This window comes from Leguminivora glycinivorella, chromosome 8 (assembly GCF_023078275.1).
Source record: "Leguminivora glycinivorella isolate SPB_JAAS2020 chromosome 8, LegGlyc_1.1, whole genome shotgun sequence".
Lineage (NCBI taxonomy): Eukaryota > Metazoa > Arthropoda > Insecta > Lepidoptera > Tortricidae > Leguminivora > Leguminivora glycinivorella.
The window spans coordinates 14,672,499-14,695,777 of record NC_062978.1 but is presented as its reverse complement, the minus strand read 5'-3'; the positions used below and the strand labels follow the sequence as shown (position 1 = coordinate 14,695,777).

Here is a 23,279-nt window from a genome sequence, read left to right as displayed (position 1 = left end):
TTGTGTAATTTTCCACTTAAACGCAATCACATTCATGCATTCTCAATTTAAACATTTACTTACATATTTTAAACTTTAATTATTAGATCAAATGATTACCTTAAATAATGAATGTTTGCTATTCCTCTGTCCAACCCAGAGCGTGAGTTGCGGCTGCGTGAAGTTCCGATCTGGCGGCGCGATGAGGCGGCGGTAGAGCGGATGGCAGTCGACGAGCAGCGTGGCCTGCGCGCCCGACACGGCCAGCGCCAGGCGGTGCCACGCGCCGTCGGCCAGGCGGAACGGGAACGTCTCCACGCGCGCCTCGCCCGCCTCGCGCGCCTCGCCCGCCGCCACGTAGTGCAGGCGCACCTCGTCCCGCCGCCCGCTCGACTGCACCTCCAGGTACCTGCACACCGCGTCAACTATACTCAGCGAGACCTGAGGTCGCGCCGCGACATCGCTCGGAATGTCTCCGCCGCTCTCTCGCGAACTGTTCCGAGGTACACATAAACAAAGCAAACAAGAAAAATATTCGGACAGCGTACGGCGCACGACCGCGAGCGGACCTCGGCTCGCTCTACATCTCAATATCGCTCGGCCAGGATAGGGGACCATGTACCTCGGAACTAATCGCGATCGTGTCGACTAGCTGACGTGTCTCATAGCACCGCTACAAAGAAACAGAACTCTCGCCGTGTGTCCGATATCGTTCGCGGGGTTCTCCTCGGCCGGTGGAGAAGCGCCTCGTGTGCGCCCGTGCGCCGATGCGCGGGCGCGAGCCGAGGTTACCGTCGGACACAGTACGAGAAGCACAATATGGATTCCCATGTCGCTTGGAATGCAAGTGCGGCCGAGCCCGGCGGCGTCCCCTCGGCGCGAGCGCGGCACGACAAACATCAACAGCCAGTAAACAGAGAGTCGGGCGTGAGGGTTAGACAGATACAGAACACAGCACGTCAAGACACAGAACACAAGACGGTCGGCGGAAACGCGGGCCCGGGCGGACGCATGCAAGCCGGCCCGCCCACGCACATATACGGCCATGCAGAGGTCACAGTGAGCGCAATGGGGTCAACGGATGGATCGAGGAGGACATTCCGAGGCACAGGACATTCCAAGATACATGATACTCCCCTATGCGCGCGCACGGATGCCGCCGGGGAAGCGAGATGCGTGCGCGCGCAGCGATGTTGAGATCTAGAACTCACCGTCAGTGCGCCCCGCCGTGGTCCGCTCCGCCGAGGCCGGGCGCGCCGCGCCCGCTCGTGCCGGTGCTTCATGGCCCTCTACCCGACATCAAACGAATTGCGTCATTAAATCATAGCAATTAATCACGCGCATGTAAGACAGCGGGGAGTCGCTTGATTGGCGCGGCGCTACGCCGGCCATTTGCGACACGCATCACTGTCTTTACAACGCGCAAATCAATCATTGCTTTCCTGCATTTCGTGACTTTTCGTAATCATGGCAATAACATTAAGAGAATCAAAAGGTAAATGGCATAAAAGCGTTTGAAAATAACATTCTTATAAGCATAGTGCGCAGGAAAATTACCTATCTCTATGACACACATACAATGTAAATTTTACATTTACACTATTACTTGCATTGACAATTATTAACACATTTAAAAATTCAATTATTAGGAACATTATAAATCCAACTTAGGTACCTACATTTCAAAACTGATTTTATATTATGATTTATTTTATTACGAGGGTTGTTTTTATTACGAGTGTTTTAATTATTATAACAACGGACTGGAAGTTCGTAATCTACGAAGTTAGTATAATTCTACGAAGTTCGTACTTGTGTGCAATAGCGCCAATTCCTGAGTAGTAGGTATTTCTATACAGATCGTTGTAATTTCGATGCTAATCTTATTGTAACAATAGGTAAAAAATATAAAGTCTATACATATAAATATAACGCTTGCTTAAACGATTGTTATCGAGAACTTAAACTTCAAACATTGATAAATCCAGCTGTCACATTTTGCGATTTTGGTATCAGGAAAAGGAAGGGTAGATATTTCCTAAGAGGGGAGTAGATTTATGTGAGTTTGAAGTTAACGCATATGCGGCGTTCACAACAAACTTTTTCGTAGCGCGACATGCGTAGCCGCGCGATTTAAACTTTTTCCGCATTGTAGACTACGAACATCAACGGACCGAAAAACTGGTTCCCTGCACTCAATAGGTTAAGAGAGACTTAAATACTTTCGGGAAATGAAAATGCGGTAGTAGTTTTGCGTTTAGACAAATTTCACACTTGTCGTACTAAGAGCAAGTAAGCGATGACTCTTAGGGTCCATTTAGACGGTACGAGAACTCGTATACGTGTTTTATTACATTGCGGTATTTGATGGCTGGGCTGCCTTGTATGTAACCTCAACAGCCCGCAATGTAACTAAAATCGCATGCGAGTTCGCACGCCGTCTAAATCAGGCCTTAGATTACCTACTCGCTGGGACCAGCAGGGTTAGCACATGATTGGCGCGAGATTATGTCGCCGCGAGATAGACTAATGTCATTACTACAATTAGAACAAGACGTGTGATCTATCTCGCGGCGAGATACTTTCCCCGCAATGATGTGATAAACCTGCAGTGCTACGTGTTGATTTATTAATGTAGGTAGTAGAAAGAGAAGTAACATTGATATGGAGGAAGCTGTACCTGTTGTACCCGTGTGAGAAGGAGAGGATGGTGCCGGAGTTGGCGGGCTCCTGCTTGAGGGAAGCCAGCACGGTGAACTCGGGCGACCTGCGCAGCAGCTCGGCGGCGCGCTCGAACGCCGCGCCCTCCACCTGCAGCGACCGCGTATCCCCTGCAACGGACGTGAGTGCGTCGTTTATAAACTTATTTATTTCAACTTTATTACACAGTAAAAAACTGCACAAAAGGCGAACTTAATGCCTGAAGGCATTCTCTATCAACTATATAACCTATGGACCAAACAAAGCTTAATAGGTGTAGGAATATTGCATTGACGAGAAATATGGAATAGAATGGTATGTTCTTGTTACCAGTATTTATAATATTTATCTAATAAGTTGGTACCTATATAAAACCTATCTCTAATAACCTTAGTCCTCACTTCTCAATTTAGACTGCGCGAAGTTGATGGAAGGAAAAGTACAAACGATGACCACAGAACATGACATGATGACAATACGTGACTCTTCAGAGGCAGGCATTTTCATACTGTTGGGCAACAGTTAAACACTATACTTAGTATCAAACCCCTAGGGCGCCGTTACAGTGATGCACGGAGCGAATTACAATTACTTACAAAATAACTGTCTGTCTATGTTACTCATTGACTCTAAATGCTAAACCGATTTATATGAAATTTGTATTCTAAAGGCATATAATAGTTATTTGTTATACAAGGGGGCAAAGTTGTATTTTAACGCCGAGTGTGGAATTGAAAAACGAGCAAGTGAAAGGATTCTATAGTTGAACCACGAGCGAAGCGAGTGGTTCGAGAATAGAATCCTGAACTTGCGAGTTTTTTAACACACGAGAAGTAAAATACATTTGCACCCGAGTGTAACACAAAACTTTTCCCCTAACTATAGCGAGGAAACTACAACGCAAAAATGCATTTATCACTGCTTCCAGTAGTTCCACAAGTAGTAAATCATCTTTATTACTAGATTCATCTACTTTTATCAATTTTAAAACAGTTAATTTGACTTTATTCAAGGTCAAATTACTTTACCCACTAGTGGATAAAATGCGTTTTTACCCGCATGTATTAAAGGACAAAACACGTGTTTCCGAGCTAGTGAGGGGAAAATTCATTTACTGATTCGTTAAAATTAAAGGTATAGGAAATGTTTTAATGCCATATAAATCGTAAAAAAGCATAGTTTTTAAATATATCAGTAACTTTTGTGAAAAATTTATACATATATGTAGCGATATCGAACAGCCAACTGAAACAATGCGAACTTATTTTGCACGAAAACGTGCAAAATCCAACGCTCATAGTTAAATCAAACATCATTTAATTAATTTATTATACATTTTTTATAATAAACATTTAAGTGTGCCCCACTTTTGGCGTGTTCAACCTTTAGGAAAGGACACAGGGTAATTTTATCCTACAATTATGAATTAAGAAAACATAGGTTACGAACCGACTCTATTAGGCATAAGAACTATAAGAAGTCCTTGCTCTGAAATGAATTAATGAAATCAGTATAGATTCAAAATGATAATTATCATTTTGATCAATCCGCCCACATTTTCCACCACAATTGAGAGCCATATAATGTAAATGCGATCCATAAATTAGCCTCACTAGCAGTATAATACTGGTATGATGTAGATTGCTGTTTAGGTATATTCCAGTCATGGCATAATTCGGTGGGTTCCGACCTCAGGCCCGGCCTGCGGTGCAATAAATCGCGATATGATCAGAGTCGAGCCGCTCGGCGGCCGCACGGCGCGCTGCCGTGATCAGCCAGTCCTTGGCTCGTAACGATCGCTCACTATTGGCGGCCCGCCAGCACCAACTATTTCCTTTAACAATTGTCATAGTTTGGATGCGAATTGGAATTATGCTAATTAATGTCTTACTAGGTGTAGAGGTCGAAATTTTCCGTAGAATTGAATTAAGCTAGGAACATACTACGCGGACGTCCGTCGTAAAACGACCGCGACCGCGACCGATCAGTGTGCACGGTCACAAAAGATCCAGCGAGCCAGATTTCGATCGGACGTCCATGCGCTCAAGGCCACGTCCACGTCCGTCGACCGATAGTTTGCACGGTTATGTGTATTTCCATTGTCCAGATTCCCGTCCGCGGTCGATTTACGACGGATGTCCGCGTAGTATGTTCCTAGCTTTACCCACCCTACAGGCATAACGCGGAGATACAGTGCCTGGCTGGGTAGGTGTAATTTAGGTGATCTTGATTTAAAATTCTTTAGTATGAACAAGTCAACGTATTTTAGTAGGTCAACTACTGATGATACCAGGGCCGAGATGATAATTGAGCGCGGAACATCTCATCTGGCCCCCTAGGCGAGAGTGCAATCGTTGATGCTCCGCAGCGTATCACTCTCTCTATAGCTCTTCAGTAAGAACATGACAGAACTAGTTTCGTATCGTTCGCAACGCTTGGCTAGGGCTGGACTTGGTCTGAACCTAGACGTCTGAAGATAAATTCCATCGCTACCTACTTCGTATCTCATTACACACAATAAATATCAAAGCCTCCTACGAGAGATAATATGTGAACTTACTTACTGAGATAATATGGGCACTCGTATTTTATCATTGGATTGTATTGTGGGATGAGTTTAAAACGTGCTATCTTTGTAAGTGTGCCGTAATAAACTTTTGCCATTATAACAGAATTTCCCCCATGTTAGAGTTTCACTGGAAAGGAAAGTTAGTGCGCACCCGAAGAAATAAAATCTGTGCCAAATCCAAAATTACGTGTCTATCTCATTGCAGTGACGGAAAACAACATCTGCATTGCGCACTGCGCTGGCTCTAGCGACTTAAATAACGATTAAATTTTAATCCCATTTAGATCTAAATCAGAATGGATAAATACCTCAATTGCGCTTGAAAGAGTACCGGTGGAGGAAACTTTACAACACAATATGTATAATTGTAGAGAAATTATAATATTTTTTAGAAGATAGTAGTTAAGTTAGTGCTTCATCCCCCAAAATATGTTCGCATGCCGATTTTACGATTCATATAATCGCCAATATTTGCTGGCACGCGCCTGAGACGGTTCCAACGAGCATGTAATAAAGTGCGCAATACAGTGCATGTAATAAATAAAGTGAGGTTCGAATCACGGGGAGTTTCATCCCACAAGTGAGGGACAGTAATCGCGCGGGACAAGGCCGGCAAACGCGGTCACTGCAGTTGATTTCACGACTTATAAATTTCACTTATGCGACTTCCTATTAACGTGATGCAGGGATTACGAGTATTCAATTAGCATTGAATATTCTATATTACAAGCGATTATGTAGATAGAGGGGTGACATAAATGTCAATGTATTGTTTTATCATTTCGTTTATGTCGCCCGAAGGTTTATATTTAGTCTGGGCTTAGACAGGTAAGTCATAGTATAGTCTGAATTCTCAACCGATTCTCGCGTAATTTCCTTGACCAAATTCTATGGTTCAATATATTTTTGCCGATCCAGTTTTCAAAATTTACGGACTTAATAGCGAATATGACATGACTATGATAATGCGTTTTCTATGCATATCACGAAGGTCCAAAACTCACAGAGTTAGTTTAAATGTTCCTGTTCCGATATTAATAACTTGTGTAAGAATAGGGAACTTGACTGTAGTTAAAATAAAATATTGTATATAATAAAGTATCAGATAATTATAAGAAAAACATGGACAGAAGTTATTTTTAAATCCAGTTTATATCTAATAAGTCAGGTAGAAATATATAAAGTAACCGAGTTGACCGTGACGTCACTCAATTCGATTTCATATAAATTCCATATTAGCAAGTCGTTCAAATTCATTTTGACAGTTTTTAAAAAGAAGCTGATTTGACTAAGAGGCAAGTAGCCTATTATTGGGTCTACGCCGTAGCGACCGTAGCACAACCTAGTCAGAGCCGCTACACCGCCTTCTTTACGTAGCAGTCACTTTTTCACCCGCTATTTACTTACAGCACACAAACTATTCCCGTGGATGACGACACAGTTCCCAACTTCCCCGACTAGAGTTCGATGACTCCCGCAGCCATGAGACAATACGATATACCTCTACCTACGCGAAACTCAGGGTTCGAGGTAAATAGCGAAATTCCGAGAACTAAGCCAATACGGAGTTGCGTAAGCCTTTTCAATATCAATTCGGGTGTTATCACTTTCGCTACCAAGAACCCGACTGTCGGGCACACCGCTCGTAGAAGCGTAGCCGATTACATGGGGAAACCCGTATGTAGCGAAAATGTCGTAGCGCCGCGTAGAGCCCGGTTTCGAAAGTGTTATTACAGTCTGCGAGCATGTTCAATTGTTTTATCTAATCCGGTTTAGCATACATACATACTTGAGTTTCAATCAATTTAATAGTTATTTGTTTTACAAAGGGGCAAAGTTGTTGTTTAACCGCACGTGCCAATATTAAAGCCCGACCAAGCGAAAGATCCCAATATTGAACCGCGAGCGTGGCGAGTGGTAAACTAAAAAAAAAATCTATCAATTTATTAAATATTTATAATTCAAAATCATCATTTATAGGTAATTTTTACTAGCCAGCTCAAGATATCAAGTTAAAATTTGTATGAAATTATATTTGCACTCTTGTGGATAAAATGCAATTTTGCTATCTGTTTTCGAATAGCAAAGTAAGCCTTTATCAGTTGGTGTGGTGAAAAATTAGTTAAAAAAAGCTAGAACGAGTATATAATATAGCGATAATAACATTTACAGCTAAATAATGTCAGAAATATTTTATTAAATTATGAAAAGAGTTTTTAATTAGACTAGTACGATTTGTTATTTCTTAGATAGCATTACTTATTTTTTAACCGCCGCACCGAAATTGCCCTGCTGGGAAGGTGGTTCTCAATTCGTCTGTATTTTTTTAATTTTTTTTATGTTTGTTCCACGATATCTCCGTCGTTACTGAACCGATTTTGAAAAAAAAACCGGCCAAGAGCGTGTCGGGCCACGCTCAGTGTAGGGTTCCGTAGTTTTCCGTATTTTTCTCAAAAACTACTGAACCTACTGTAGGGGGGGTACCCTAATAAAACATTTTTTTCCATTTTTTATTTTTGCACTTTGTTGGCGTGATCGGTATACATATTGGTACAAAATTTCAGCTTTCTAGTGCTAACGGTTACTGAGATTATCCGCGGACGGACGGACGGACGGACGGACGGACAGACAGACATGGTGAAACTATAAGGGTTCCTAGTTGACTACGGAACCCTAAAAAAATGTTTTGATCAAATGTATATGCATACAGGTTGGTCCCAATTTTATCAGAACCCAGTTCTGATAATAGTATCCTGGAGAAATCGAGGGAACTCCTCAAATCTGAAAGGCATACATATGGTGATTTTTTTTGTGTTTTTATAAGAACAGCATGCATTTACGTACGGAACAGTGTCATTTGGTGCAGTGGAACTGCTGATGAAGATCAGAACGGAACTCCTCAAATCTGAACGGCACGCTTATAATGACTTCGGTATTTTTATAAGAACAGCTTATGTTTACTTTCAGAACAGTAACATTTGGTGCAGTGGAACTTCTGATGATGATCAGAACGAACCTTCTCAAATCTGAACGGCACACTTATAGTGACTTCCGTATTTTTATAATAACATAGCATGCATTTAAGTTCAGAATAGTGACATTTATTTGTTAGGAGATTTGTTATGCTTACATATTGAGTTTTCAAGTCGAATTCTGTCAAGCTCGATTTCTTATATGTAATCGGATATCGGATTCATGAGGAATTGAGGAAACTCCTCAAACCTTGACGGTATACGTATATTCATTAAATTGGTTTTTCCATCAAATAATCAAAGATTTATATTAAAAGCAGTTTTAAAAATTACCTACACATTTCTACATAATCCAACATTCGCAAGTACTAGCCCCGATGCAGTGGAGTTCGTCTACTTATACAGAAATAATTTGTTCTTTCTAATAATTTTTACACATGTAGGTATATCACGATCCAGTAGTGAGAATTGTAAATGTACTAGGTAATGTAAGTGTACTATAATATAGTTTATTTTGATTGTAAAATAAAATTGCATGTGACTTATATTGTGAAAAAAACCGGCCAAGAGCGTGTCGGGCCACGCTCAGTGTAGGGTTCCGTAGTTTTCCGTAATTTTCTCAAAAACTATTAAACCTATCAAGTTCAAAATAATTTTCCTAGAAAGTCTTTATAAAGTTCTACTTGTGTGAGTCTTTATAAAGTTCTACTTTTGTGTGACGGACGGACGGACGGACGGACGGACGGACGGACGGACGGACGGACGGACAGACAGACATGGCGAAACTTTATAGTTTCCCCCCTAACCCTATGGGTATGTTAACCCTTATGGGTTCCTAGTTGACTACGGAACCCTAAAAAAGAACTTTTAAAAATGTCGTCTTAAACACCTTTTCTCCCATAGCAGTTCTGCATGCATAGGCTTGAAGAATTAATTGTTTTTAGTTTAATAGCAGAACTTTGTTACTTTCCTTGGGCCCCCTTACATCTGTCATGTATTTTAATACCAATCCATAAAAGATAAAATAAAAATCATAATTTTATTCCTTTCAGTAACAATGATATTTCTTGTATTTAGATTTAGTTATTGTACAATACTGCCATAAAAAATAAACTAGATTAGTATTAGCATTAAACATTAACGAATTTTGAACTAAGACATTAATGTTGTACAAATCGGAGAATCTCGAAAAATGGTCTGACTAGACGAAAACATATGCATCAGAAATGCATCCAGAACCCCAAAAGCGGCGGTTTTTTTTTCTTAAAAATTATTTATCAATCTTCTTTAAAATAAATCACAAACAAATGTTAAATTAATAATTGGGAGGGAGATTTGATAATAGTAAAGTTTAATTTGAACCTGATGTCACGAAGATAATAAATAAAATTGTACAGACTCTTTTGAAGGATTTTTCTCTATCTCCCCTCCGCTATTTTATATTTAATATCAATTTGTTTGCGCGGGTGGCATGAGAATAACGCCAAGTAACCATTAATTGAAGAGCTTCAACTTCTAAGCGTATTCTGCAACAACTAAAGACGAGGGGGATCTTTGTGAAATGGTATTTACCACCCTCCAACCACGCGTCGAGGGGTAAAATATTCCTATGAAATTGTTTCATATTTCACTTGACTGTTGGTTGAATAATATTGGAGTAAGATAGTCTTGGGGTGACTGACAATGATTCTGTGCGTTACCTTGCGACCGTATAAAACGAAATAAAAAGAGATTTATTACTAAGCGATCATGGAATTATAAATGCACTCATCAATCAATTAAATTTATTATCTTATGGTATTAACCCGATTATTGTAGCGACCTATTCAGCAGTAGGTATACATCTTTTACTTTTTGATACATTATAATTATAGCAATGGATTATTAAACAGAATAATCCATGTATAAAAGAACTTTAATCCTAGAACTTTGGTTACAACGCTGCCAAAATTCGCTTAATACAAAAAAAAATACTGCAGTTTTATTTAGGAGTTTCCGTTTGATGACCTTAGCCATTGTTGTACTTTTTCAATAATTGAAGACGTAGGTAGATTATTTAAAATTATATTGCATAAATACATTTTAAATAAAATCAAAACAAATTGTCATTTTATTGCCGTATTTACCACGGGGCAATAAAACTGCGCATTAAAGTTCGACCCCACCGTGTTTTGGTTTAATTAAAGCACCCCGATATCAATCCGGCAAATATTTGCACAGCTTGTGTCAACATGCACCAAACTTCCCGCGGAGAATTTATTTATTGCCAATCGTTTAAGACTTGCACACACTATTGACAGTTAAATGGGGTGTTGGTGTGAGACGAGAAGATTAAATTTGGACTAGTTAGGGGTTAAAAAATAGGGTTAGAATACCATAAAATAAATCCAACTGTCGCTTTGATTACTTAATAAATAAAATATTTATAAAGATACTTTTTACAAAATGAAATGGGAGATGTTATCTCTTTATTAAATTCGTCGTCGTCGATCGAGCGAATGAGTCATGACGTGACCAAATCATAAACGAAATTTGCTAACATAAAACTGTATACAACATAACTTTGTAAAAGTTAGTTGGCTCTCGAATCACGAAAAATCTCAGAGAATCTCGTCTAAAAATTCACTTTAACAATTCACCCCCTACTCCCTTATGGGCGATGTGCCAAAAGAAAACTGAATTGTGACAAATGCACTGTGGCACAGGTACTGTGGTGAATACCAATTGTAAAGTGAATAGAATTGGGTTGTTGAGGCGATAACTTTAAACGGGGTATCGCAGGGGAGCGCTTTTCCGAGTGATTTCACAGCAGCTCGGAGAGCGGCCGTCGAGCCGAGATCACCGATGTCCATTGACGCGCGTGAACATTGTCGATAAAGGCTATGTAGATAATTGCCGTCAACCCTTTGTGGGTACATTTTCATAATTTCCAAACATTTAAGCCGGTTTGTTAGTTTCACGTTACGATTATTTTTTAAAGTGAATTATAGTCACAATATTTTGTCTACTAAAACAGTCACGGTACCTAAGCCATATAACTTGTGACATCATGCTGAAGTTACCTACTATCCGAAAAATAGTTTGTACGTTTTACTAATCATTTTCATGCACTTTATTTCATGCATAGTGTGAAATAACATTGCATAACTTGCGAAACATTCACAAGCACTCGCATCTTATATGCGCTCGCATATTTAGTCATTGTAGTGACACATGATGTATTGCGGCGCTGGAATCCAAACACTGGGCCGCCTTTACAAAGCGGCGCCCGGCGCTTGTCACGCCTGCCACCGCAGCGCGAGCATTCCATAATCTGGCCCGGCCGCTGACAGCTCGACAATGCGCGCTCGTGTAAACATTAATATTGATGCTCTATCATGTCAAAAGCATACTGCTATGTTATGGTTCAGCTTTACCCGCTTCCATAAACCAAACGACAGTTGAATGGGAAGAAATGGCTGACTATGGCGCGATAAGGGCCGCCATATTGACAGTCGTTTGTTTGATGAGGTTATTAAAGGCCGTCATAGAAAAGTTACAAAATGTAACAGTAGGGTCCTCGGTATAAAGAAAACCGCAAAAAATTTAATAATTTTTCTAACTAATCAATTTTATAAGTTTTCTATGTACAGCGTACTATTACTTATTCTGTGGTACAGCTAACAATTCCTAAGATGTTTAAATAATAATAATAATCCAAAAAACGGGCTTGATATGAACTTCCACCCCTATTAGAGTAGGCAACTCTCTATGAAATTTTCTTATTTTCTGCAGTAGGCAACGCTGCTTTTGACATTTGACACTCGCTCAAGGCGAGACAATATGGCTTAGACTAGATCCCCCAAATTAGTGGCAGCGCCAGCGCCCTTCAACAATTACGCGAGTGCGCGCTGCGCACATAATGGTGTGGATTACGTTACGCGTAAGTGAATCGAGACAAATTGACGACTCGCCTTATCGTGATCATTTTACAGTCAATTCAAACGTAACCCCTAACTATTTGACACAGAGCCGCTTTTATGTCTCAAACTTTCAGATAGATGTCTATTACTTGACGCTTGATGTACTTATTACTTGAAGATGGTGGAAGTGATACGAGTCGAAATGCATTAGGTCCTCTAATCGATAGAGCAGCTATAAAAAGAAACTCGATAGCCTTGGTACCCAAATAGAACTGACGTTATTTTTGACGCGTGTAGGTATGAATAGTATACAAATACTAAATAAATAACACAAATTCATTACATCAAATGGTATTTTACATAATGAAATGACATACCGAAATAGTAGTTAATAAATTAAAAATAACTTGTAGGTATACAATAGTGATATAATTAAGCTTTTCACTCTCGTACCGTACTATTAGGCCACTCAGCAAGCTTCGTGGCCTAAACATGGTACTCGACTGAAAAGCTTTGTATTATATCACGATTGTATAAAATACTATTGTATGTCGATTTGGTTATTTTGGACCACTAGCCTTAAATAACATTCTATAAAATCGACGCGAGTTAATAGATTTTGTCGTAGTAACCGTACGAGTATGTTAGCCAGTGGATCAGTGCCCGGAACGGCCCGGCACGGACCCTAGGGATTACTTACATTTCATTTACGAGTCGTGCGACAAATCGAAAAAACCCGAGGGGATTTTATTGAAGTAACCCTCAATAAAATACTTATACGAGTATTTCAATCCGCTTGTAAATAATTATACACATTTTACATATATGTTTTATATATAAAAGTACTTTTCACAGTTATAACGCTATTCTTTAGCAAGTAGATAACTACCTACATGACCTATCAGTATCATAATATGAGAGCTCCGCTTGTTGTCAAAAACTTGAAATAAGTTTTGATGAATACCATAATAATACAACAGTACCTAATGTTGTATTATTGTTGTTTTTTTCTCCCCAGTACAAAAGCACCCTAGCTAGTGAACCGCACAAGCAATTTCCTTCACCACAACATCTCCATCGTCTTTTGAACGTCAAATTGCAAATGCCAGAGCGAAAGGGAAAGCACAATGGCCCCCTCGCGCGACCCTCGCTATCGGCCGCTGCAAAAGATTCGAATACGCTAACATGCAAATTAAAATTTTAAAACACGCCATAACGTCCGTTTTCTTTCTATTCGCGCGTATAATTTATAAAAAAAGTCCTGGCATTTGAAGGGTGGCTGCCCATATTGTATTCAAGACGTGTATTTTGAACAGGGCTAAATACCTATCATATGCCATTTTTTAAAGTCTACATTCTATTCTGCTTACCCTAAATTATAATATATTTGAAATATCTATTCTTACACGATATATGAAATCTGATTCACGAACGTGTAAGGCACAGTGCCCAATCCAACGTAGCTCACTTGTGCTCACATACTTATTGCTTATTTAGATCATTCTTACAATAAATATTACAGTTTATTCAGTCATGTCTATTATTTTTTTTTTCAATAAATATACTGGTTTCTTCCTTAAAACACATCGTTGTATGTTTTGTGTATAAAATGTTATATATTATATTGATCAGGTGCCTTATTATTTCTATGAGCGACTACTTATTTCAACCTACACATATTAACTGTACAATTTTATACGTAGCCAAATAGGCGCGCCTTGGTAGACTTTCACTAATGGGCGCCGCCCGCGCTCGTTCCACGTAAGTGGAATGGAATTGCACCTAAAATGGATTGCACTGCACCAATACGAGCCGTGTTTACGATCCATTACGCAACGAGTATGCGATCCGACGCGATAAGTTCTTGCTTATATTCGAAGCATAATATCAATCTATGAGGTATTTACCTTCCTAGTTAGTTAAGAATACCCGCAGGAAAACTTTTACAATAGGTACATACTAAATCCTGGCTGGTTAATATTTTACATTTTCTTAGACGTTTTGCTTGATGGTAAAATCGTGTGAACATAGTTTACGTGGGGGACGTTTTGAAAATGAACGGTCGTTTAAGTTATTTCGCCAGCTGTGATCATGACCCTGCAGGTGTTCAGTATTAATAAATATGCACAAAATCACAAAATTACTTTGTACAAAAACATGTAACGCGTATGTTTATACACTTTTTTGTACTACTTCTTACAGGTCTAAACACACAAGGGATGGAAACTTTACCTGAATTGTCTTATTATACGTAGAAGTAGATACGCCTCTGATTTAACTAATCAAAAAGTTCCCTCAATCACCTGTGCATACAATATTTACAAGACAGCCAAGACATAAATCAAACCTTGTCGTAGAAATGCGCTCGTACCGACCCGACTAAAGGTAATACTTATACGAGTTCAATCTTGATAAAGAGAAAACAAACTGCTGAAGGCGACCAGGGCACATAGCTCAGGGCTTTGACCCGCCTAGAAAATACGGCCTGGCTGGTAACAGCTGGCACCTATAAGATTGTCGGTAATGACGTAACTTAGGGAAATTAATCGCTATCGTGAGGAATAAATGTTAGTGGAAATTGTTTTAATAATTAAAATTATTACTGCGAATGAAAAGCGTCAATATACCTAAATGTATATTGTTCAACCTACTTAAATACCAAGTAAACTTAACCCAAAAAAGTCAATCATAAACAAACTGCTCGATCAATCAATCTGCTCGAGATCTAATCTATTTTTCGGTTAGGCAATCTGCCGGAAAGGTGCGCCAAAATAATTTTTGAATGGGACCAACGGAATACCATAAGTTCATAAGCATAAGACGATACAAGCCAGGGTTCGGGCAGACGGAAGAAGAGATAACAGGGGGCAAGTGGAGAAAAAGTGTGACAAAATAGGCCAAAAAAATGTAAGGCAACCAGTGATGATGATGAGCATTTGACCGACTTTATAATAAAGTGAAATGTGTTGTTTGTAATGTGTTAGACGTGTGCCCAATGGCATTTCTGCGATGCCAAACGCCGCTGAAATGCAGTTTGGCTCTGTCGCGCCAATACGCAAGATCGATAGAGATATATTGCATTGCAAATTAAATTAAAAAGAATTAAATAGAAATCATATTATGTTTTTGCACCTAATTCTCTAACTGACTGTAAAATGTATTAAATGATGGGTTACCTTGCAGGGTGTAGGCGGTGCGCTGCGGCTGCATGCCCGGCGCGACGCTCACGCCGGCGCGCGACGTGTTGTGTAGCGACAGAGCGCCCAGCAGGTCTAGCTCGGTGGCTGCAACAATACACGCATCTTTATATCTCTGCGCCATGCCGGGTAAATATCTACTTAATACACATATATTGTATCTCCTTCAATTCATTATTTATTTATATGTAGAAAATTGACGATTGTCATTACAACAACAATGACAATCTTAAAATCAAATTAATTATCTTTTTGATCGTCGATTTGAGCCTGCCAAGATGACAATCATAAAATATAATTCCCAATCGTAATGTATGGGGATGACAGATTAATGCTGATACTGCCCTCACTATATCTACTATGTAAACTATTATGGAATCAAATTTCTAGGCCACCGCTAGCATTACTCTTGATGGTCGTGTCCATAAAATTACCGTGTATTTGTGACAGTCAGCATCACTTCGCGCACCTTGCCCATACATAAACATTGTTTAAGCCTCATTGGATGGTTCCAATTAACAATTTTGTCATTTAGCTAAGCACCCAAAAACTATTAGCGCATGTTAGCTAATCAATCAATTTGAACAACCCTTCACAGTTCACACCTGTACCGTGCGTATACGTAATAAATTCACTGTGTCCAATAACTATCAATTACCTATAGGCCTCCGTGCAATAAATATTAAAGATTCAACAGACGTGTTGTCCTACTTTACGACAATCGATAGAGTCCGAAAAATGGAGAAGTCGCAGACTCGGCCTCGTATTGATCCGTGCTCCAAGAAACTGTTCCTTACTACTGCACGTTAGGTTATCGCTAAACTTTGTTCCGCCTTGATTGGACAACGAATATACTTCGTATAGCACTGAATTATAGTCGGTAGGCATCAGCAGTGGCTGGTCCATACAAGCCGATTCCCACAGGCTTGCCTGAAATGGATTACTAGTAAGGTACCTAATGTTAAGGTATTAGGTTCCTTTTTGTTCAGTGTTGCCTAGCAGAAATTTTCACCAGCCGCCACTGGTAGGCATGCAAAAATAAATTAAATAGAAAATATATTAAATAAATACTTTTAAACATGTTTTTTTCATTCAGCTGTCTGTCATTTTCTTCTAGATCTCATCATCATGCCACATGTCATGCTTTCCTTATAACCGGAGTAAATCAGAGTAAATTATTCTCAACACATTCCGGGATAACCTTGTATCTATATTCTCAAATAAATGATTATCTATCTATTATGAATTGTGCCATTTTCTGGCATGAATAAATAAGTTTTTCCTTGAACGTGAATTGTATTTACTTCATGACTTTCATGAGGCACGTAGCATGGCGTAGCGGTCTCAGCACGTAGCAACTGCTACGACACTTACGAGTACATCATCGCCGCCATTCATAAGTATATGTAATATATTAACACTTTCGCTACCAAGAACCCGACTGTCGGGCACACCGCTCGTAGAAGCGTAGCCGATTACATGGGTTTCCCCGTATGTAGCGAAAATGTCGTAGCGCCGCGTAGAGCCCGGTTTCGAAAGTGTTAAGACGCTACAGGAGCGAAAATGCTAAAATGAAAAGGAGCCCCCCTCTCAATTTGGGAATTTTAGTTATTTAAATATACTAGTGTTATTAACTAGATTTATCGAAAAAAAATTGTACATCCAGAACAACTCAGTTAAAAGAATTTGCGAAAAAATCTTTAAAATCGACGTTCCGCTCTCGACTGTTTCCTCCTTCAAAACTTAAGCAATCGTAACGAAATTTGAGAATCTGAATAACAATGAAATAATCTGTGTCGGACCGTTTAGTTTTTTTGGCTAATTGTTATAATCAATAAGGCCGTTTTTGGAAATGTGTGATGGGCTCTAGCATCTTTAAAAATGACAATATCAAATAGTTATTTGTTATACAAGGGGGCAAAGTTGTATTTTAACGCCGAGTGTGGAATTGAAAAACGAGCAAGTGAAAGGATTCTATAGTTGAACCACGAGCGAAGCGAGTAGTTCGAGAATAGAATCCTGAACTTGGCGAGTTTTTTCAACACACGAGAAGTAAAATACATTTGCATCCGTGTGTAACACAAAACTTTTCCCCTCACTATAGCGAGGAAATTCCAACGCAAAAAGACGCGTTTATCACTGCTTGCAGTAGTTTCACAGGTGGTAAATCATCTTCATCGCTAAATTCATCCACTTTTATCCATATTATTTTATTTTATTTAAAGCAGAAAATTTGACTATATTCAAGGTCAAATTACTTTATTCACTAGTGGATAAAATACGTTTTTACCCGCTGGTATTAAAGGACAAAACACGTGTTTCCGAGCTAGTGAGGGGAAAAAATCAAAACGGTCCGACACAGATAAAAATAATAATAATCTGTGTTGAAAAAATTATTGCTCTATCTTCAAAAACCAGGGAGGAAATAGTCGAGAGCGTTTGTATGGAGAATTGACCCCTCCTGTATCGTCTTAATATTATCTTTGGGTCACTATTCTAACATATAGAACTAAGTCATCAGCGTAATTATAGTATTTTATGCAATAGGCGTTTAAAGGAGGTCAAAAAAGACGAGTGGCGTGGGTAACAATTTGAGGCGAAGCCGAAAATTGTTATTAAAACGCCACGAGTATTTTTTGACTCAGTTAAACACCGTTGCATACAATACTTTTTCTACGACCATGCACTTAGTTTTTCATTGTTTTCTTGAATAATTTTCGTGAAATTCACACTGTTTCCTGTATTTTGACGCAAAGGTTTGCACTGTCAGCTCAGCTGCCCAAAGCCTTCCCGCGAACGCGCGCAGTATCGTTATAACAATGCGTTGCCATGGTTACAGAGCCAAACAATGCGTTTTCAGTTTTTTCGATACTGCGCGCATGCGCTGAAAGCCGTCGGACGCTGGCTTTGGGAATAGACTTTTATGTAGGGTTTTAAAGATCTATGCACGACCCTGTAAATGACGAATAACAGTTCGGGAGTAGAAAAAATTTAATTCGATGCCGTGGGAGAACTATTTTGTCAATCTATTATGATCAATCTTTCAATTTATCCAATGCAAAGGTTGACTAGTAGAAAACGCCTTATGGAATTACGATCGCCATGTGACTTTCACATATTTTGCAATATTGTTTCATTATAATTACATACTTGTCTTCTCATCTTTTATTTTATTAGTTATTTGTTTCTCAAATATAGGGCTGCCATCCGTCCGGGTTTCCCCGGATCTGTCCTAGTTTGGAGGCCGTCCGGGGGCCGTCCGGAGGCCGTCCGGGCGGGGTGTCAAGAAGTGTCCCGGACACTTTTCATGTAAGGAAACACCTCATTGAATTTAAAAATTTATCAACGAATTTAAGTTGACTCATTAATTAATATCTGTTTACATAATAAAAAAACCGGCCAAGTGCGACTCAGACTCGCCCACCGAGGGTTACGTATTCGTACAAACTTTCAATAGTTAAAAAAAATCCCATCTCATATAACTCTAATTACTTGCTTGACTAGAAGTATAGGTACTAATGAGCATTATTGCGTATAGTAAGTATAGATGGATCTCACGGTGAATTCTCTAACTAAATTGGGCGACCTGTATAGGCTGTATAGTATGATGATTTTTCAGGGATAATCTATACTAATATTTTGAATGGGAAAGTGTGTGTGTCTGTTTGTCCGTCTTTCACGGCAAAACGGAGCGACGAAATGATGTGATTTTTTAAGTGGAGAAAGTTGAAGGGATGGAGAGTGATATAGGCTACTTTTTGTCTCTTACTGACCCCCCCCCCATTCCCTAAAAAGGGGGTTGACAGTTTGTATGGAGCATACCGCAATTTTCGAATTTAACGCGAGGTAAGTCGCGGGCAAAAGCTAGTTCTTTATAATGTTAACCGATTTCGACAGTTTTCACTTTATTTGAAAGATATACTGTTTAGGTAGACTCTCGTATAATTTTGAAATACGATATGGATGTATAATATGCAAGAGTGGTAAGATTGAAAGTTGAAATGTAAAAAAATGTCAATTTAAAAAAAAAGTTTCCAAGACAGACTCGATTTCATTGTTCCTGTACTATTTAGCCAATGTTTCGTGAAAAAATCACAAGTTTTCGTTGGTAAACTTCGGAGATAAGGGGGGCGGGGGGGAGAACGGTAACCAAAATTATTTTTAAAAAATTATAAGAAACTAGCTTTTGCCCGCGGCTTTGCTCGCGTTAAATTCGAAAATCGCGAAATTCTCCATACAACCTTTCAAATCATATATAGCATAAGTAATTCTTGAGATATTTAGTAATGTGACAGACGGACAGAGTTGCATCATAAGGGTTCCTTTTGTACCTTTGTGGTACGGAACCCTAAAAAGAGACACATTTTATTTTTTTGTAAGAAAAATTGTTTTGTTTTTGTTTGTTGCAAATTACACATTGTGTGAAATTAAAAAAATAAATGGATCAAAATTAAAGGTCCTGTTTTTAGGGTTTTTAAAAATATTTTCGGACTCGTCCGGGGAAAAAAATGCGATTTACGCCAAATGTCCGGGTTTTTTGAATCTTTGTCCGGGTTTGGCGAAATTCGAGATGGCAGCCCTACTCAAATACCAACTTGTTTTGTTACGTGTCTCTCGTTCACTTGGTTCATCGTAGAATATCATTACTGCCTATCAAAACACAAGAAACGTAACGTATAAGGTATAAAACTTCAAATAGACAAAGAGTAATTAACAAACCACTATAGTCTTATCTTCTCATAAAAGCTTTTACGCGAAATGTTTAAAACAGTGGTCTAGTTTTGCAAAGCAGCTAGGTGTGTAGTGATGAAGTTCATACAAAGCTCGCTCTTAATCTGTCTTTCACGAGGAAGTGTCACAGATTCCGGAGAGAGCTCTTCTGTAGACAGAAGTGTAGCTCCAATTTACGCCGCCACAGCACTCAGGGCTGTTGCTCGCTGGAATATCTTGCTGGTGTATTTTATACTCTTTATTGTTGTACATAAGATAAGTCAAAATCAAAATAGAGATGCATAACTAATATAATATATATACATAGGTATATCAGGTATATGTTACTAACTTCTTTCGTGACATCGTCTGCGTTTACCGATGATTACCTTTGGGACACAAATTCACAATTCCAAACACGTATTATACTTGATATAAAACAATGATATTAAACGCTATGTACATTTAACGTCAAGGTGGTGAGTAGGTGACATGATATTGTATTAAAAACATTCGAAACGCACGTCCCACGAAATATTAAACACCAGTCAAGTTAGAATTTGTCTGAAATTACTTTGCACATAAATATGTGGATACAGTGCAAAATTCTTTTGAAGTATCAAGAGAGCTTTTACCAGCTGGTCTGATGAAATAAAGAATAGAAATTCAGATATTCGTATAAATGCAATGAGGTTTATATTAGTTTAAGTTGATTGTCGTGTTGGGAGCCCTGCGTGGTCGTATCGCGAAGTGGGGCGGCTCGGCGGCGACGGCGCGTCTGCCTCCCCAGCCTCCGACGAAACTGTAACGGCTCTCCACATTACGGACTACATACGTCCCACAACTCAATCATTACTGTAACTTTATACATAAGTGCATCACGTACTCAATGTTTGTACGTTTTGTATTAATTGGGTTGGCAGATGAATACGGTCTTGGAGCTGTCTCGACAGATTTAAGTGCCTCTTATCAATCCCCTGGTTATTAATAAAAAACAAAACAGGAAAACACAAGCATAATGATTAATACGAAGGCTGTCTCAACCCTATATAATATTGTACATCTTCTTAATGTATACCTACGTATACATAATAACTTAAATAACAGCTTTTGTCTCATATAGTTTATATTACTAAGTACTAAACTGAAGTAACTAGAGAATGTACGAGAGTTCTTCTTCAGTTCTTTTACTCCAATATTATGTTACAGTGACCCCTAATATCTATCGCATATATTCAGCAGTTGGCGTTATTCGATTTCGTCGCAGTCTTTCGAAGATATCACCTACTTAACGTAAATATTTGTCCCCTCGAACAAAATGGCTAACAAATATTTCAATATTATAACAAAAATGTTGAATTTGTGCTTGACCAATACCAATAGTTTATTGGTATCCAGACGCTGTGTATCGGCTATCAAGCGGTGATACTGGATGGTTACAGAATACGGATCGTTAAATTGTGTTCTTCACGCGATCGTAAACAGTGTCGTTCGGCCAGCTCCTTTGATAGTACCTACCCGTAAACTACAAAGTGCGGACTTCTGAAAAGATATCCAGACTTCTTACCGACATTTATAACTTTACATTGTAGTTTTAAGATCTGCATTCGCCTAACACGTATTTAGCTTCAGCAAACGCAAGGCGTGTGTACTGTGTTGCATTAATGCAATTTATCGGTCGGAAAACGTGAAAATTACGACCGTCGTTAAAGCCGACTTTAATTCGTTTGCAGTTTCATTGCCATTCCCGCAGTAAATGGGTAGAAAAAGCATTTTCGTGCTTCACCTACGAAACCATTCCGTGAAATATTTAGTTACGGTAATTTAATTGGTTTGGAACCCTTCAGTTTATTACGTTTCTGCCACGCAATGTGGCGCATGAAAGTGGCGGCGTTTTGTTTTTATTTGATGAAAATGCCTAATAGCGGTGGTAATCTATCAAAACGGCTGAAAGGCGGGTAATTAGCGGTTGACTGGAGTTTGGGCGGAACAGCGGTAACCGCCGCCGCCGCTGCCGGATCACGGCGTGATTAATTAACTCGTGCCTTCAGCAGCGCGTGAGGCCTAATAGCTATTGAATCGGGCGGTAATTCATACACAACCTACACATGTGTTGATTTATTAATTTGGTACTCATGTGTATCCATTTTGTCGTCTATTTTTTATGTACAAGCACTTAACTTTGCTAAGGTAAGGCTGTTCGCCTTCTTAAAGCTAAGTACAAGCATAAAATAATTCAAAATAAATAAGTAACGGACCCAATCATGGACAGTTTAAGATAAAATATTGCCTATTTTTGATATTTCCCTGATACATGTAAAAATCCTACCGCTAAGTGTGGTAAAATTTGAATGTCCTAACCTTCTTTTACATTTCAAACGTATTGTAGAATAGATATTGCTATTGGTTTCCTCATAGTTAACAAATTAAAACGAGGTATTTTTTCTCCAATCATGGACGGCAGTTCTCCAGTAATAGATCCCCCATTATGGACAGTGAAATAAGTTTAAAATTTTACTTTTAAAGCCAACTGATACTTAATGAGTCAATTTTATATAAGGTCAGTGTGGAGAAGACCGTCTACCCGGAAAGACCGCCTATTGACTATAACTTTTCTGTTTATATATCTACGCCTCTCACACCTCCGGAGGTATACCAGTTTTCCATCCTTAATCCACTGGTCTGCAATACATATCCCTAGGACGAACACTAGTTAACAATAAACTTGATTCGTGTTTCGAGCTCGAACATCGAGTTCAACATGGTTCCGCAAAAAATTTAAATAAAATAGAAGCAGTCGGAATATTTGTATATTGTATATGTAACGTAGTCATTTAATAACCGTTCTTTCTGACTAGTACTATTAATATACTCAAAACGCGCTCAATTTCTAGTTTTTTGTTCTGAAATATGTAACTTAGAAATTGTGCCTACTCAGAAAGTCCGGCATAAAAGAGAAAGGCAAGACCGGCATATGATAAACAAGGAGTTGCCAACCTTTTTTAGGCTTTATTGGAAATAAGTCGAGTGTACACAATATCAATTCAATATCAATATCAATATTCGTTTTTGGCTTATGAAAGTTGTACCGTCTTTGATTTGTGTACCGTCTTTGATGTCGAAATACAGTTTCGATAATGATTCGTATGGGATTAGAACTATCGTAAGTTCTACCCGTTTTTTATTATTTTTGTTTAAGTATATGAAGATTGTGCAACATGCGACGACAAATATTTCAAAAGAGAGTAGG

At 39.0% G+C, this 23,279-nt stretch overlaps 1 protein-coding gene across 1 annotated transcript in view; it reads right to left on the bottom strand.

Moving 5' to 3' along the window:
* The window catches only part of LOC125228706 (protein kinase C-binding protein NELL1-like), a 79,494-nt gene that overhangs the window by 15,475 nt on the left and 40,740 nt on the right, over positions 1-23,279 (bottom strand). Inside the window, exons 2-4 of the mRNA XM_048133363.1 lie at positions 15,299-15,406; positions 2,660-2,810; positions 100-388 (exon numbers count right to left, since the gene is read on the bottom strand). Coding sequence (XP_047989320.1) covers positions 100-388; positions 2,660-2,810; positions 15,299-15,406 — 548 coding nt within the window. The remainder of the gene's footprint in view (positions 1-99; positions 389-2,659; positions 2,811-15,298; positions 15,407-23,279) is intronic.